The sequence below is a fragment of the Ursus arctos genome, unplaced genomic scaffold (assembly GCF_023065955.2).
Source record: "Ursus arctos isolate Adak ecotype North America unplaced genomic scaffold, UrsArc2.0 scaffold_16, whole genome shotgun sequence".
Taxonomy (NCBI): Eukaryota; Metazoa; Chordata; class Mammalia; order Carnivora; family Ursidae; genus Ursus; species Ursus arctos.
Window position 1 is genome coordinate 4,877,774 of NW_026622830.1, and position 19,080 is coordinate 4,896,853.

The 19,080-nt window shown below is 45.1% G+C and overlaps 1 protein-coding gene across 1 annotated transcript in view; it reads right to left on the reverse strand.

The window, feature by feature from the left end:
- Positions 1 to 19,080, reverse strand: part of RAB22A (RAB22A, member RAS oncogene family) — a 55,831-nt gene that overhangs the window by 20,685 nt on the left and 16,066 nt on the right. Inside the window, exon 3 of the mRNA XM_026503804.4 lies at positions 1,786 to 1,867. Within this exon, the coding sequence (XP_026359589.1) occupies positions 1,786 to 1,867 (82 nt within the window). The remainder of the gene's footprint in view (positions 1 to 1,785; positions 1,868 to 19,080) is intronic.

Here is a 19,080-nt window from a genome sequence, read left to right on the forward strand (position 1 = left end):
ACATGAACTCCTCCCTGCAACACCTGGCTGGAGGGGGTGCTCAGCAGCTAGTGCTCCTCTCCTGATGACCTCCACAGCATGGGGTTCCACCGGGCAGTCCTCTGGACCCCACATGCCTGCCTGCCTGCCATTCCCCATGCCAGCCCCTGGCTAAGTGACCTGCTTCGGCGGGGGGGGGGAGGCAGATTTGCATCTCAGAGCAACTACCCTGGTGCAGAGTCCATTAGAAGCGTGGAAACAAGAGGCAGGCAAACTAGCTAATGACAACACCTAAAAGAATCCTGATATTATGGTAGTAGTAAGGGAGAGGCGTAAAGCCCTGTGTTATTCTTTTTTTATGTTCTAGAGAAAAGAGATACTCTACATCACTGTGTATGCTAGAACAGGCTCCGATTCAAAGTATAATGGAGTCTATATTATAGCATGATTCTTTATGATGAGGGTTTTGCTGTATCATCAAATATATGGGAGGGGGTAACTGAAACTTGGGATTCAGTGAAAGGTACATGTATTACTGGTATGAAGAGCTACAGTGTTCTTGGCTAATAGGACAGACACCAGGGCTGTGTCTATAGATATATTCATGGAGACCACGGGAAGCAACACTCGTGAAGGGTGGAAGAGTGACGGTTTGCAAGGGTCTGGCTGTCCTCAACGCTCCATTCTAGATGCACAACACAAAGCAGGAGGAGTGTGGACGGGGAGATTAAGCAGATGTATCTCAGATGAGTCACTGGACGTAGGACATGACATCCGGTGTTAAAAAAAAACCAACAAAAAAACAAAAAACACAACAGAAGGAACCAAACAGCAAACTTAAGACATTAAATCGGTACAAATGTATGAGGTCTATGTCTAGGACGACCGTAATGGCTTGTTTTGTCTTCCCCCATTTGTCTGTGATGGTGCCTGTCAGACTTTATACCACACACAGTATCTATGCTGTCTTAGATAAGATCGTGATGACGGACGACCTCTCCTGATTACTTCCGGTGCACGTCTAGGCGCTCACGACAGCACCGTGCATCCATCAGATGTCCTGTTTTGATAGGACTGTTTGAAAACAAAATTAAACAGCAGCTGAATAATGGGGTGGCTGCCAGACGCACCTCGACAGGGACATCAGACGTCGGGCCCAGAGGGAAAATGAGGCAGCGGGCAGCGTCTGTTCCTTGCCCTGCCTCCCCACCCCTTGTCTGATGCGGGTGGGCCTCACCAAATCGCACTCTGCACTGAGAGGCCACGGCCCAGGCCCCACCTCTGGTTCGGGCTCTTCCTCAAGCAGATAACCATCTTGGACAATTCTATCATCAGGCATTTATTAAGTACCTATTGCTCGGCTCGGAGTTAGCTCATCCATTTCACTTAAATCTCCAACTTTATATGCTGTAAAGTTCCCTCTTTAGCTTTTAAAAGGCAGCTATAAATGAGATGTGCTTAACGCTCCCTTTCTACCACTAATTCTTTTATATCTTTGCTAGAGGATGGAGCCCCAAATTACACACAATGCTCTGAGTGGGATTTTATCAGGCCTGTTAGTCAGCATTTACTTTAAGACACTCAAAAGTATAAAAATGCCCTCAGTGCTCATTATCACTTTCTCCATCAGTGGACGTTGTGGCTCTAATTGAAAAGAAAAAGGCTGGCCGACGCAAATGGAAATCAATGTGTCTCTGGCGCACGGAAGAGAAGCGAGTAACGTGAGATGACAGGGACACTGACAGTTGGGTTGGAGCTTTACGGTGGGCCTCAGAAAAACACATAGTAAATTAAAGGGCGACTTACTCGTTCTTGTCCAGCTGTATCCCAGATTAGGAATTTATGTAGCTCATTTTGGTACTGGACAGTCTTGGTCATGAAAGATGCCCTATAAAGAGAGACCTAAATGATCAGAACACAGTTATTTAAAGCGCGATGCCAGTCCCAGTTGGAAACATCACTTAGACTTAATGCTCAAACTCCCGCTCCACGAGCCTAGCTCTTAATCGCGGTCCTCTCTGGAGTATTTACGGGATGCTCGGATGCTAGCTGCATATTCTGGGTCAAAATAAAGCATTAGGCACATCTGCCCAGAAGGTCTTTGGTTTGTGATCGCCTAAGCTCCGTTTCAAAAGAACCAGAAATAATTTGGCAATCCAGACATCAGCCTCCCTTGTAAAATACACAAAAGCGGTTATTTAAAAAGACGGTATCATGGGAAAACTTTTGAAAAAAACCTGTGTGTCCAGGAAACGAGTGCACTAGTAAAACATATGGGCCAGTGGGCTTTGTCCTCCCCCATTCCCAAACCACACGACCCTAGAAGTAGCTGAATGAGAGGTAATGTAACACTAGAGTTAACAAAATTAAGATGCCAAACAAGGAGCAGGAAGATGGCTGGAGAAGCGATGCCCCCAGTGACCACTTCTGAGTCTTGGGACCAGAAGAGCCTCTCGGCTGACCTGCAGGCCACATCAGCCCTTTGGGCCTCATCGTGCCCTTGAGGGGGAAAGGAATGGTGTGCAGGTCACCTCGCTTAATCTGAGGGACCGTTCTGCCCAGGAGCCTCAGAAGGTTCCTATCATTTGGGGGGTCCTCTACTTTTTGGAGAAGGTGTGAGGAGCCACAGGGGTCCAGAGGACACGCCTGGAACGAAGGGGCTCCTGGACACAGGTTCCAAGTCCTGAGGCTGGGTTCGGCTCCAGCGCTATCTCCCACCCCCACCTCACACACAGAGCTCCCTCCTGGGAAGTCCTCAGTCCTCCAGGCTCCTCCAAGCATCCCAGGCCGCTCACAGCACCGAGAGATGATTATGCCTTCTTTTGTACTCGATAACAAGCCTTCTGGGGCTGAGGGGCGAGTTGTACTCTTGGAATCATACCCTAATCATCTTAATCAGGACATGAACGCAATAGCTAGGCATTTTCATATATGCTTGATGTCTGAAGTATTTTTGAGGATTCAATTAATTGTGCAAGTTCTTCAAGAAAGTGCAAGCTCAAATCCATAGAAAGACTTCCTGAAGAATCACTGAGCTTAGATAAGTATCAGAATCCTTAGTTGTAAAAGCTTAAACTCTGATACAATGAGTTCCCAGCAATATTTATATCAATTTATGGTTTAGCAAGCAGCCTCCAAAATAGTGACAGTGATGAGGAGGGGAAATTGGGCTGGGAAGCAGGATCACATTTATTGCATAGGTACCACTTACTGGATATTTATTTACTGGAAATTTACCCCTTGGTATCCTCAGTAAAGTGCTTTATGCACAGAAGGTGCTCGATAAATGGTTATTGTATCAAGAACTTTTGGCGACCCACCAGGATTAAATCAGGATGTGCAACATGATTTCTCACTTAGGAAAGATTTAAGCATTCAAAAAGCCTTGTTTATTGTGAGGATTAAATGATATGATGTATGCGGAAGTGCTTTGTAAATTGTACAGCACTAAACCTATACAGGGTATTATTATTAGTATTTAAAGGCAGCTCCAGGAAATGTTTTAGTTTAGACTTTGCAATTAGTCCTAAAAGCTTACAACTCAACTCTCCATCAATTATGGCTGTGGTGTTACATTTAAGAGTGACAACAGGCACCCAATAGAGGCCTATTAACAGAGCCAATGCATCCAACACATCCATTTTGGCTGCTCAAAGAGCAAGAGAAGAAATATGCTTCAAGCAGACAAAAAGCTGAGAAAGGTATATGAAACAATTAAAAGGAAATGTTTCATTTCAGGATCAGAATTCACTGAAGTTCAAGCTACCTGCCAACCATTTCTCCTTTAACGAACACACAGATTCATTCCTCAGACAGGAGAAAGACACACAAAATGGCAGCTGTAATGCAATGTAAGCATCTTAAAGATTAAAGCCAACCGCCTGTCTGACCTGAGACCATCCTTCCAGCTCCCCTGCCATCGTCACTCTCAACACACCTCCTCCTTGTCTACACTGAGCTCTGGTGAGCCCAAAGCTCTCTACTTGGGTCTTCTTGGGTCCACAGCTGTTGGCTTCTTGTCCTTTAACCCGGCATCACTTGCTCACACTGCCAGTTCCTTAAGAATCTTGTCTGTCCTTCCATCGTGACCACCCAGAAAGGCCCCAATGCGCCTCTGCACCTGCTTCTCCTCCAGGGCTGGGGTGGCTGCCTTGCTTGAGGAAAGCCACAAAGCTACGTGGACCAGTGGGAAGACTGTCCTTTTTAAGCTGGGCCACCTCTTAGGCCTCCTGTTCCACACAGCAATTACCCCTAATTACTAATAATTCTTCCTGTGACTTCTTTCCAGCCCCCCTCCCCACTTCCTACTACCCTCCTTTCTGGGGCAGCAGGTTGGTTCAGGCTTCTCAGAAACAACAGAGATCATAAGCCCTCAGTCCCCCAACATGTTCCCCAGTCAACCCTCCCAACCTGAGAATCAACGCACTGCCATTCACACTAGCTGTGATTTCCGCTCGTCTGACTTCAGCGGAGTCACAGAGGTCTTTTCCATCGTTCTGTCTGGGCCACCACAGTCAAACATGGTCTTCTGCTCCCAGTCTCAAGTCCTTCCAACTGTTCCTCCTTCTGCCTTTACACTGACTATTCCTCTTCCTTGAATGCTCTTCCCCTGGCTCACCCATGGCTAGATGCTGCTCATTCTTTTGGTCTTAGTTCAATTGCCAATGATCACAGAAACCTGCGCCGTGCACCCAAACCAGGCAGCTTCCCACCCCAACTCCACTCTGCAATCGCACACCGTCCTGTTTTGGCTTCAGATGCCTACTACCATATTGGTACACAATGTCTGACTGGCTTATTTGTGTGTGTGTGTCTTTTATTTTACCTGTCTAACCCAAGGGAAATTTAAGCTCCATGAAGGTAGCGACCTTGTTGTCCTTCTTCCTCTGTAACTGGGGTCTCTTCCTCGTCTACCTTCTCCATGCTACCCAGATTTCTCACAAAGCATTTTACCACGTTCCCATCAACTACTTTGCTTTCCATTACTTTAACAGTGCCAGGGCATCTTGGCCAAGCACTTCTGGAAGCATGAGGTGAGAAGTGCTTCTGAAGTGCAGGTAGAGTTGAAATTACAGGTGACCCAGGCTCTTCAACTGCAGCCAGGTGAGTGGCCTCTCGGATGTGAGGGATGTAGTTCAACAAGCATGGGGAGTCCTTCCTGCCCACTCCTGCCCAGCCACCTGCTCCTAGCTCTCTGCTAGGCAAAGGGAAAGAGGCAATACTGGGCAGTTGCAGTGAACAATCACCATGTCCCTCCATACTCAGACCTCTGGAATTCTGTTAAGGAAGCAGCTGTGGCACTTTACGGGCTCTCATGGCGGCTGCTGGCTCAGGTGCTGAGTCAGGAGCTCCTCCCCACCCCAGGCCCCAGCTCAAGCAGCTATGGGGAGACGACTGCACCTCCCTTGCCTCACTTCTCCTTAGCCCCACAAATGCCTCTTTATTCCAACAAGCATCTCTGTTAATTTTTGAGAATCTGAAATCTTGGTCTATCACACCCGTAAGAACTATTTCCTCCTCTTCGGTGTTTGGATTTGGTTAGTCAATGCAGTGGTAACACCTGGACTTAGGGCCAGGTACAGGAGGGGGTGTTGCCCAGGTGACCCCTACAGAGCCCCGGGGCAGAAGGTCTCCTGCATGACTCACCTGGAGGAATCCCTTCCCAAGATACACATTTTTATCTGTTGAGGACAGCACTTTTGTAAATCGGATTGACTTGAGCTGAACCACACACAATCTGGATACTTCGTCACCATCTCACACTTATCGTGGTGAAGCCAGGGCTTTTCCACATCTCCCAACAACGGTCCCAAACTCCTCATTCTCAGTCAGAACATTATGCCTGCCTTCCACAGAACAGAGGCTGGTCTGCAAGTACTCTCTGTCCTTTGTTACTTGCATCCAGTTTTGAACTGTCTGGTTCTTCATTTTATATTTGATCTACACTTGAACCTCAACCCCTGAAATAAATTCATAAATTGGACCCTAATCTTCGAGCAGGACTACTACAATTTGTCTCTCCCATCGTCACTCGAGCTCCAGGATCGCTCCTTTAGCATTCAAGTTAAATGATGCAGAGGGTATGATAACTTCAATAGCTTGCTTTTTGAAAAACAGGCAATGGCTTCCTGCCATCCAAATGATACATTTTTATTTTCCAGCCTGCCATTTACTTGTCTGATAACCTTATTTTTCACTACTAAACCATCTCTCTTCACTCTGCTAGGCAGATCTTATTACCTCTTTAATCTAAAATTCCCACTAGCATTATTTCCTAAAGCTAGAATGCCTTTCATATACTTCTCCATTTTTCACGACATTCTAAAAACATGACTTCCATGCACACCAAGTAGTCACGATCCTTGGTCAGAGTACGTGTTCCCAATGAAAATACTTGCCACAAGGTGTTTTAAAAGTGTCTTTTCTTTAACTGTAGTAGACTTGGTTAGCTCTCTTGGAGCACAGGTGTGCCCTGCCACCACACTCCAGCACCTCACTTGACTGCAAGCCCTTTTCTTGAAATGGCACAGGGGATGCGGTCATCCCTATGACGCTACGTGGTGCCTTTTAAGGAAGAACAATTCAACATATTTTAAAATTAACGAAGGGCCATAACTTCTAGCCAGCTCTAAATCTCATGCAAACAACGTGTGCATCCCTAGGTGATATACAGGGACAGAAATGCCATTGAATGTGCCAAGACTGAGACATCAGAAGACCACAAGTCATTCCTCTAGAGGACATACCCGGGGTCTTCAGAAGAGTTTAGGATAGTGCAAGGAACTTGACAGGTGCTCTGTGAGAATTAACTGGACATAAGCGCATGTGTGGCTTCTGTTAGAGTAGCTTTAAAGAGCCAGAAGTCTTTGGGCATCCACAAATTCGGCTGCTTCTGTGGGCTCTGCAGTCGGGCCTATCTTTAACCCTTCCATCAAACCTGAGCATCTCTTAGGCTGACCAGGTCTAAGGGTTAATGATCACTCTGCATAGTTCATCCTTCTTGGCCGTCCCTGCACGACAGATGGTTGCTCCACGGGTTCATGGCCACCTGACGCAAATCCTTTAGGACGCTCCACGCTTTTGTCATTTTAACAACTTTTGAAAAAATATTTAAAATAAAGGAAAACGTTACTTTAAACATAAAGATAACTAAACTTGATAACAGTTTAGCCCCCCTTTCCTAACTCTGTCAAGAATAACTTTTAGTAATATAAAACCTTTCACACCATAAACAATAAAATCAACAACAACAATGAAGCTAGCTAGCTGCCCTGACAAAGTGTTCATTATTGTCAGCTATTCTCATACTTTTACACGTGTGACCCTTTCAGTCCTTACTGTGAGTCTCTGGGTTGGGTTTGACTCTTCACTGCCATTTTGCAGACAAGACATTGGGGGGACAGAGCCAGTGAGTGGCGCAGCTAGGATCCTTGGCCAGGTGCCAGACCGTTCTTGGAGCCACAGCACTGCAGTGCCGTCGTGCACCGGGCAGTCTACTTTCTCGAACACGCGGCCTTCTACTGTATGGCAGGAACGGCGCTCACGAGCAACAGGGGTCTAACTCCATCTGTGCCCCCAGGCGGCTCACAGTGGGAGGACTGGTTGGGTGAACAGACAATTAAAAGGCAGACAGATACTCAGTGAGCTCCTGAAGGACGGAAAGAGCTGTGGGAGCACAGGGGGAAAGTCAAGTCTAAGTACCTAGGTAAGTGGTGATGCCACGTGTGGGAGGCTGAATAATGCTCCTGCCCCCACAGAATGTCCACACCCCAACCCTAGAACCTGTGATTATGTGACCTTGTAGGGCAAAAGGGACTTTGCAGATGTGATTAGGTTAAGAATCTTGTGATGGGGTGAAGCTCCTGGATCGGATGATCCAGTTGGACCCAATGAAATCATGAGGGTCCTTGTAAGAGGCGGAGGAGCTGGAGCCAGGGAAGAAGGTGATATGAAGATGGAAGTGAAGACCAGAACAATGCGTCCTGAAGATGGAAGAAAGGACTACAAGCCAAGGCAGCCCCTAGAAACAGAAAAAGGCAAGGAAAACAGATTCTCCCCTCAGCGGCTCCTGCCAATACCTTGACTTTAAGCCAGCGAATTGGACTTCAGACTTCTGACTTGCAGAACGATAAAACGATAAATCTGTGTTCTTGTAAGCCACGAAGGTTGCTGTAACTCGTTAGAGCAGCAACGAGAAACTAATACACTAGGGAGGACTTCAGATAAGAAACCGAGAAGGAGGGTGTTTGCCCGGCTGATAGGGACAGTGCCCAAGGGGAAAGGGGGTCATAGTCTATAAAGATAAACAGCAGGAACAAAAGCACAAAATTGTGAATGTACAAGGAGAATCCCAGTGGCTCTACACGGTTAGACTGGGCAGGATGGGGTGGTGAGTGCAGTTCAGTAACCACAGAAAAGGCTTTGGGCAGGGTGGGGACAGACAGCCGGTGAATGTCAGCAAGCCACTGCACTCTTAACACTGATGAGTGTCTACTCTGTGTGAGGCCCCGTTTCCTGTAAGTTAGCAGCTCCCCCAAGGCCAGGGCTCCACCACCATCACCATTTCTGCCCTATCTGTGTTCCATCTGTCTTACTTATTACTGAATACTGTAAAAAAATTTCTTTCCTATTTCTTAACTTTGCCTTGTCTAAGCAATAATACTGGTAAAATTAAAAACGCACAGATTTCACGGACTAGTTTTATTTTGCCTAACAGACAGTACAACACTCGATATAAATTTAAAATGTGCATCTGTGCACCACCTCAAGTCATTCACGGATGGTGATTTGGGAAAGGCAGCTAAAAGTCAAGGGGAGCCACTGAAGGGAAAGGGATGGTATTATCAGACCTGTTTTAGAGGTGAATTCTGGAAGCAGGCAATAGACCTTTGGGGTGCCTCTGTCAGATACAGGCTCTTAATAAGCCATGGTGGAGTAAGATGGCTCTCTGTTTTTAGGGACCCTGCAGGGTGGAAGTGGATGTGGCTATGTAGGTAAAACCCGGGAAACACCAAGGAGTGAGAGCATGGACAGACGGAGGGAAATGGGCAGACAAGGCAAACAAGGAAGGGAAGCAAATAAGGAAGGGAAACGATTCCGGAGAAAGATGGGGTAGGCTCGACTCTGAGGCTGACACACAAAAGCCACAGGGTTTTGACTGACGGAAGGCAGAGGGACAGCAGGAGTCTGAGGCCGGCTTCTGTCAGCTGAGGCCACCATGTGTGTGATGAGCTCCTTCAGTCATTTCCAAACTGGAATCGTCCTCATTCATTTTTTTTTTTTTTAAGATTTTATTTATTTATGTGACAGAGAGAGAGACAGCCAGCGAGAGAGGGAACACAAGCAGGGGGAGCGGGAGAGGAAGAAGCAGGCTCCCAGCGGAGGAGCCTGATGTGGGGCTCGATCCCGTAACGCCGGGATCACGCCCTGAGCCGAAGGCAGGCGCTTAACCGCTGTGCCACCCAGGCGCCCCCTCATTCATTTTTTGAATAGGTAATATAGACTCCTATGTTTCATTACCCAAGACGTACAGAACAGGTGCAAGCTGGAATGTCCCTTTCGTCCAGATCTTCAATTCCTTTCCCTGGAAACTAATCTCACCAGCTCCTCAGGTCTCCTTTCAGAAATGCTCTAGGTTTACACAGTGCAGTATATACAGTGTCCCCTGGACCTTTCATGTATTTTTGACACAGACAGTGGCATACAGTCCATATCTCTGATTTGTTTCACTCTACCCTATACCTAGGAGATCATCCAACAGAAATATACAAGGTTTCCTCAAGCTGGCTCTTTCCCTTTATCGTATTATCCTGAGTGGCTGCCCTATAAATAGGATAGCCAGACCCCTACTCACCAGCAGTGCTGCAGTGACTAACCCTGTACGATTATTCATCTTGATGTTCGGAACTTATATGAGCTTATCTGAAGAATAAAGTCCACGACAGGGAGTGAGCTGCTGGGCCAGGGTGCGGGATGAGCACAGGGAGCAAGAGCGCGGACTGTGCAGCCAGGCCCCCAAGACCACCCTGCTTTTGTGACGAACTGTGCATCACTGGGCAAGTCAAAAGACCTCGCTCTGCCTCAGTTCTCTCATTTGGCAACTAGGAATAACTTCAGTACCTCTAACAAAGGGCTTTAAAACTATAAAAAAAATTAACATATTTTATCGAAGTATAAATATCGTACAATAAAATGCAGAGAACAGATTTTCAGTTCAATGAGTTTTGATATTTCATAATCTCTTGTAACTATTGAACTATGGCCCCAAACCAGATACAGAACGCTTCCATAACCTGAGAAAGTTCCCTCATGCCCATTTCCGCTTCACTCTTGTACCCATCCCAGGCAAACCATTTGTGACTTCTACTTCACAGATTAGTTTGGATTGTCCTTGGATATCATACCCTCTATTGTGTCTAGTTTCTTTCATTTAACAATGCTTTTGAAATTAATTTATATTATCTGGTAGTTAATTCTTCTTTATTGCTGTATGGTATTCCACTGTATGAATATATTACTCTGCCCATTCTCATGCTGAGGGTTGTTTCCAGTTTTGGCTATTAGGAGTAAGACATATTGCACGAGTCTTTCCATAAGGATGTATTTTATTTTTTCTTGGGTAAATACCTAAGAGGGCAATCGCTGAGTCATAGGGTGGATGCATGTTTAACTTATCTGAAAACAGAGAAGAGCCCTTCAAAGCAGCCATACCATTTATACTCCCACCAGAAATGCATCAAATTCCAGTTGTGCCACATCCCCACCAACATTTGGTTGTTACTCTTGAATTTGAGCCATGCTTTAAGGACAAGGCCTGGATGTCCACTCTTACCTCTACTATTCAGCATCGTACTGGAGGGTCTAGCCAATACAAAAAGGAAAAAAAGTCACAAAGATGGTAAAAACTGCAAAACTGTCACAGGTCATACAAACATGATAGCATATGTAGAAACGTACAATGCTCTACGGAGTCTATAAAACGTGTAAGTGCTAGAAATAAGAAAATTGACATTTGATGGAATCACTTACATGGCTGGGGTTAAGTTTCCCATTTTGGCATTTGTTCCTAACCTCCTTTCCAGCCTTCTTTTCGATAAATCACTTTTTTTCTTTTATTCTATTTTTTCCCTTATATTGAATTTTTAACTATACCTCTTTTTGTGTGACCCTTTACTAATGGCTTCTCTAGAGATTATAATACGAATCTATAAATTTCGGTCTATTTCCACATAATATGCTATTTCATGAACAACTCACAACGTATGACAGTCTGATTCTGTGCGTCCCCCTCCCACCCGTTGCACTCTTGTTGCCTTACATCTAACTTCTTCATATGCTATAAACACAGAATCTGGTATTTTTATTTTAAAAGCCAGTAGTCTTTTTAGAATTTCTTTTAGCATTTCTTATGATATGGGTCTGGCAGATTCTCTCAGCTTTTGTCTGAGAATGTCTTTATTTCACCTTTATTATTGAAGAAAAAAAGTTTTTTTTACAGATTTTATTTATTTGTCAGAGAGAGTGAGTGAGCGCAAGCAGGGTTCGTGCACGCAGGCTCCCCGCTGAGCAAGGAGCCTGACGCGGAACTCGATCTCAGGACCCCGGATCATGACCCAAGCCAAAAACAGAAGCTTAACCGGCGAGCCACCCAGGCGTCCTTATTGAAGGAAATTTTTGCTAGATACAAAATGTTTGCTCGGCAGGCCCCCCTCAACACCCTCCAAACTGAAGACGCTCTATCACTGTCTCCCTGCCTCCAGTGTTTCTGTGGAGAAGTCAGCGATAATTCTTATCAACGTTCTCTCACATATTACGTGTTTTTTTTTTTTTTAATACCCCCCCCATTTGGTTTTAAGATCTGCTCTTCCGTTTTGAGCAGTTTGACTATCGCATATCTGGGCTATGTTTTGTTTTGTATTTATTCTGATTAGAGTTTAGAGATATTTTTGGATTTATAGATTGATCACTTTCATCAATTTTGGAAAGTTATTGCCCTTTAGCTTTTGAACTCTTTCTTTTGTTCCATTCTTTTTCTTTCTTTCTGGAATGCCAATTAGGTGTATGTGAATGTGGTATAAGGAATACATGTTTGGTCTTTGTTGCCAGGTTCTGACACAGATACCTTAAATCTCTTGGAAATTCCAGAGTGATAGGAATGTCTTTTGTTCTAATGAGGTGACTCCTAGTGGGCTCCCAGACAGCCCCGGGACTGGGAAGGGATGTGCTGGTTGCTAGAAAGACCAAATATTGATTAGCAGGTTGGAACTTTCAGTCCTATTCTGCTGAGCACAGGGAATGGTGAGGGGCTGGACAAGGAGCTAATCATCAAGGGACAGCGATCTGATGCACCACACCTAGTAATCAGACCTCCATAAACATCCCTTAGCCGAGGCGTTTGAAGAGCCGCTGGGTTGGCGGCATAGCCCTACTCCACCGACAAGAAGCTCCTAGGTTTGAGGCCCTTCCAGCTCTAGGTACCTCTTCATCTGGCTGTTCACTTGTGTCCTTTACAGTAAAGCAGTAAATGTAAGTAAAGTGTGTTCCTGCATTTAGGAGCTGTTCTAGCAAATTACCCACCCCGAGCGTGGGGGGCAGTTGTGGGAACTCTCAACTTCACGGCCACGTCAGACATGAGTGCGGGTCCTCGATGCTTGCACCTGGCATCTGAAATGCCAGCAGTCCCATGGGACGGAGTCTGATGCCACTCCAGGGAGTTCCTGTCAGAATGGAACTGAATGGAAGGATACCCAGAAGCTGTCTGGAGAGTTGGAGAATGGGTTGTTGGTGTGGAAATAAAACATACATTTGGCAAAAGAGTTGGGACGAGTAAAAACAGTTTGTGCTGAGACTGTCTGACAGTGATCTACAGTGATCCCAAAGTCTTTTCATCACTGTTAACTTTTCTTCCCTTCATGTTTCAGTTTGGGTACTTTCTACTGACCCGATTTTATATGCAAATTTTAGGAGAGGAACTCAGACTGGACATAGCAAAGATCAGTAAACCGATCTAGATTTTGAGGAATTCTCTTGGCTTTCCAGTTCCCCACCTGGATCCCTGTGCCTTGGCCGCTGTTGCCCTGTGTCCGGTGAAGCAGAGACCCCTTTGGAGCTCGCCTGCCACGCTTCACGTCTTCACAGCTGACAGCTCAAGTGCTCCCACCTACGGCAGATTGTCCCTGTCTCTGTTGGGATCAAGAACCACCATGGATCGCTTCCCTCTTAGAAGTGGTTTGTCACCTTCTCAAGTTTAGTTCATATTGGTTTCTCTGTGAGCTCAGATACCTAATGGGCTTTTATTTACTTTTTTTTTTTTCAGTTTTTAAATTTACTTAAGTAATCTCTACACCCCATGTGGGGCTTGAACTCTCGACCCCAAGATCGAGTCAGCTAAGCCAGCCAGGCGCCCCTCTAATGGGCTTTTAAAATTTTATCCGGCTTGTTTTTTTTTTTTTGGATGAGAATCTTGTGCCCCTTTATAACTGAATCGAAAAACACACAGGGCTGTTTAAAGGCTGAGTTACTACATTTAAAGTCTATAACGTATAAACATGATTATCACTACTACTTAACACATCACAGTGGTTGTACCAATTCACACCCAGTGGTGGACTTACTGACAAGGTTGGATGAGGTCTTTGGGGCTGAGAGAGTGGAAAGAGGAATTCAGGGGCAGACACATGGGAGTCCCAGGTGTCTCTGCAGTGACACAGCAGTCATCTGGAGTCACTGGAGAAAGGTGGCCCTCAAGGCTGTGAGTACGAATGAAATCACATGGGAGGACACGGGGCTGTAGAAGAAATCCTCATGGCTTCAACATTTTAGGGGTGGACACTGAGGCCGAAAAACAGAACAAGAAGGACTGCCCCAAGAGGAGGGAAGGAGGAGAATCAGAACTGTATCCCAGGTAACCAGAGGCTTTACAGCAAAAGAGGATATCAAGATAATGCCAGATACTTCTAGAGAGGACACATAAAATAAAAAGCAACTTGTGGATTATACTGGCTATTCACAAGTTGATGTTAAACTCTGTAATAGTGGTTTCAGTGGGATGATGGGACGGAAGCTAATACGAGGATCCGAAGTGCATGCATGATGGGTAAACAGGGACAGTGAGTGTGCAAAATTACAGCAATCTTGTAATTAAAGAACAACTTTATATTGAGTGAGTACAATGGGCTGGGCACGGGGGATATCACTTGGTGATACTTTCAGATGAGGTTCCTCCTCTCATAGAACTTATAGTGCAGTGGTGGGAGCAGACAATAAATAGGTAAAGAGACACATGATTATAGATTTTAATACTACTGTGAAGACATCAAACCATTGTGTGCTGACAGTGACTGAAGTGGTAATTTGAGATAGGGTGGTAGGAAAAACCTCTCGGATAAACACTAATGGGTGAGAAGATCCGACCATGCGAATACTGGGAAATAAGAAAACATTTCAAAAAGAGGAAACAGGAAGTGCAAAGGCCCCGAGGTAGGAGAGAACAGGTGTTTGGAAAGGGCTGCGGCTGCAGTTTACTACACTACGAGAGGAAAAAGTGATAAAAATCACAGTGAAACTGGGTATTTACCCCAAAGATACAGACATAGTGAAGATAAGGGCCATATGTACCCCAATGTTCATAGCAGCATTGTCCACAATAGCTAAATCGTGGAAGGAACCGAGATGCCCTTCAACAGATGATAGGATTAAAAAGTTGTGGTCCATATATACAATAGAATAATACTCAGCTATCAGAAAGAACGATTTCTCAACATTTGCTGCAACGTGGACGGCACTGGAGGAGATAATGCTAACTGAAATAAGTCAAGCAGAGAAAGACAATTATCATATGATTTCTCTCATCTATGGAACATAAGAACTTGGAAGATCAGTAGGGGAAGAAAGGGATAAAGAAGGGGGGGTAATCAGAAGGGGGAATGAAGCATGAGAGACTATGGACTCTGAGAAACAAACTGAGGGCTTCAGAGGGGAGGGAGTGGGGGAATGGGATAGACTGGTGATGTGTAGTAAGGAGGGCACGTACTGCATGGTGCACTGGGTGTTATACGCAACTAATGAATCATCAAACTTTACATCAGAAACCAGGGATGTACTGTATGGTGACTAACATAATATAGTAAAAAAAATTAAAACAATTATAGCAAGTTAAATAAAGCTGTGTATTCAAAGGAAAAAAAATCACAGTGAAGTTTCTGGTTATTATTCTCAGGGCAACAGGAAGCCATTAAAGATTTTTAAAGAAAAATAACATGATCCAATTGATAGTCTCAAAATAAGACTATTTAGAGAGTAGTGGAAGGATGTGAGCTGGTTTTAAGAACAGGAACAAACAAGACTTGCATACGGATTAAAAGTGAAGTGTGAAGATGAGGGAGGATTCAAGGATGCCTCCTGGATTTGAGGTCTGATGGGATGGACAATGAAAGGGAAGATAACAGGTACTGTTTCCTAAAAGGCTAAGGAATGAACACAGATCCAAACCTCAGAATGCTTTTCAGTTGGAAGTCATGGGTCTAGGATGAATGGAAGAAACCAGAGTAGATTAAGACTTTGGATAGAGAGGAAAAGAAGGGCTCAATTCAGAGAGCCAGGTTCCACCATGAACAGCAATGGATGAACTCTAGAACGAAGAGGAAACATCCCTGGATGAGTGGAGTAGGACATCTTTCCTGTCATCCCCTCAAAAACACCCCCAGAGGGCCAATTCATGTGAGGCCTGAGAAACAAAGCCGTAAAGGACTCAGGTTAAGGCAAGGCCCAGGCAAACACCTGTCAAATCAGGCAGGAGCCCTGTTCCAGGTGGCAAGCTGGCAAAACAGAGAATAAAGTTATGCGGTTCAGAGAGAGCTTCCATAAGGAGAAAACAATGGGACTGACATCTTATTAGATGAGCTGGAAATCAGCAGGTATATTCTGCAGTAAGCATGCTCAGCGGCTGGAATTGTCCATGAAAACAGAAGACAATGGACAAGTGCAGAGGCTGTGAGAGTGTAAGCCATCACCCAGGCCCAGAGCCCCAGGCTTGGGGTGAAGGCGGCAGAAGGCCATACATTGTAGGGACTGCTGGCGTGGATACAGACCAAAACTAAAAATGACCATCTGGATTTGTCCCATGAGTGATAAGAAATCAGAGTGGTAGTGGGGACTGGATTCGGGTGTCTGGCAGCAAGATCTGGCAAACTCTGTAAAAGGGGCACACAGCAGATGTTTTCAGTTCTGCACACCCTGGTCTCTTGTCACTTTGGCTGCTGTAGCATGAAAGCAGCCGGAAACAGTACGCCAAGGAACGGGCGGGACTAGGTTTGGCTCCTGGGTCATAGGTTTGCTGACCCTGATCGAGAGCCTCAAATTATTCATAAAACTTTAATTAAACAATAGCTGGAATGCAATTTAAAAAATGCTATGCAAGGGCACCTGGGTGGCTCAGTTGGTTAAGTGTCTGCCTTAGGTTTGGGTCATGACCCCAGAGTCCTGGGATCGAGTCCTGCATCGGGGTCCCTGCTCTGTGGGGAGCCTGCTTCTCCATCTGCCTCTGCCTCCCTCTCTTTCTGTCTCTCATGAATAAATAAATAAAAATCTTTTAAAAAATGCTATGTATACAAGGGGATAAGTCACTGTGACCAACAATCAAGACAAAAGACAGACAATGAAGAGAAACACAGGTCATTTGGAGAATGGATTCGTTATCAGACATCTTTATTTTTAACTTTTATCATGAGAATTTTCACTCACAAAAGTAGAATCCATTGACCAACTCCAATAATCATCCACTTTCCACTGTGCTTTTGTCATTAAAAATGAACTTGGGGGTTGGGAGGGGAAAAAAAGACAGACTTGAAAAGAACTATGCCTCATACAAAAACCCAGGGGTGCCTGGCTGGTTCAGTTGGTACAGCACATGACTCTTGATCTCGGGGTCGTGAGTTTGAGCCCCACGCTGGGCGTAGAGATGACTTAAAATAAATTAATTAAAAACAAAAACAAAACCCCAGACTAGCGATTTCAGCAGAGAAAAGGAAACTAAAACAAAATTTAATGGATATACTAGAACTTTGGGAAAATAATAACAGAAGTCAAGAACTTAATGGTTCTTTAAGTAGGTTTAAAATCAGATTAAAATTAGATGAAGAAAGTGATTAATGAACTGGATGAGGGACTAGAAAAAACACCTAGACTGAAGCATGAGAAAAAAAAACGATGGAAAATAGAGAGTAGGAGAGACACAGAAATGAAAACCTTCCGCACTGCGTCACGGCAGGCTGGGAGCGCCGGGGAAAACGGAGCAAAAGCAAGATTGAAGAGATAATGGTGGAGAATTTTCCAACTTGAAAGACATCAAACCACAGGTTCCAGAAATACTGTGAACCCAAGCAGGATAAATACAATGAAAACCTCACCTGGAACATCAAAGTAAGACTGCTGAAACCCAAAGACGAAAGGAAACTTTGAAGGCGCTCGGAGGAGGAAAATGACACATCGCATCAAGAGAGGAACGAGACTGACCCGCGTCAATGAAAGCAGAGGGCTCTAAGAACATGCGCGCATATTTTCAAAGGTCTGAAAGACAGTAGCTGAAAACTAAGAATTCTGTACTCAGTGCAAACAAACCTCACACGATTACGACCTGCTAACATTAAAAACAACTGGGTGAGGGTGTGCAGCACGCGTCTCTCTCCTACTGCCGGTGGGGAGGGAGGAGCGCGTGGACCCCTTAGGAAGACAATGCTTTCTTAAACAGTTAAACATGCTTTTATTTATTTATTTGGTTTTCAAAAATATTTTATTTATTTATTTGAGGGAGAGAGAGTGAGAGAGAGAGAGGGAGAGAGCACGAGCCGGGGGAGGAGCAGCGGGAGAGGGAGAAGCAGACTCCCCGCTTAGGAGGGAGCTCGACGACGCAGGGCTTGATCCCAGGACTCCCGGATCATGACCTGAGCAGAAGGCAGGCGGCTTAACTGACTGAGCCACCCAGGCGCCCCTAAACATGCTTTTAAACCTATTCTGGTAGCCAGCATCCAAGATGGCCCCAAGGGTCCTCACTGCTGGCCCTGATGTCCTTAGTCCACTCTCACAGTGAACAGGGCTGATCTGTGTAACCAAGAGGACATCATGGAAATAACAGATGAGGTCATAAAGACACAGTGGCTTCTATCTTGGGCTCTTACGGACTCCTCATTCTGAGGATGACGGCTCTCATGTTGTGAGGACACTCAAGCAGTCCTGTGGAGAGGTCTAGATGGCAAGAGCCAGAATCACCCCCCTAAGCTGCTCCTGAATTCCTGACGCCTAAAAACTGTGAGAGATAATACATGTTCACTGTTTTTAAGCTGCTAAATCTAAGGGTAATCTGTTACACAAAGAGGAGTAACAAATATGCCTATTAACCAGAAATTCTACCCTCAGGTATATACTCAAGAGTCACACACGTGTATGTCCACAAAAAGACCTGTATGTGAATATGCAGAGCATCTGTATTTATAAGAGCTCAAAACCGGACTCCATTTAAATGTCCGGCAGCAGGAGACTGGATAAACGAATGGCGGCATATTCTCGCAATAGAATGCTAGTCAACAATAAGAAGGAACAAGCTACCGATAAATGCAAAATCACGGATAAATCTCAATAACTGCTCCGAGCAAAGGAAGGAGACCCAGGTATATGAAGTCTAAACACACATGTACTCTCTGTGACCGAAGTCAGAATGGTGGTTAGGCCAGCGAGGCAGGGCAGATGCACGAGGCAGGCAGCTAGCTCTCTGAGGGAATGGAGGTGTTCTGGGTCTTGATGGCACGGAAACGAGCACAAGGTAAACATTCACAGAGCTACATGTTTTACTGCACGCAAATAAAAGCTCAATAATAAAAAAGATAAAATTAAGACATTTTCAGATAGACAACCCTGCACCAGAAGCATATACTACAGGAAATACAAAATGGTGTGCTTTAGAACCAGGTAAATTATCCCAGATGGAAGGTGAGAAATGCAGGCAGGAATGTAAAGCACTGGAGAGAGTAAACACATGGCAGAAATCAACAGGAATGTTCACTGTGTAACAATAATAAATGTCCTGTGAGATCTAGAATTAAAATATAC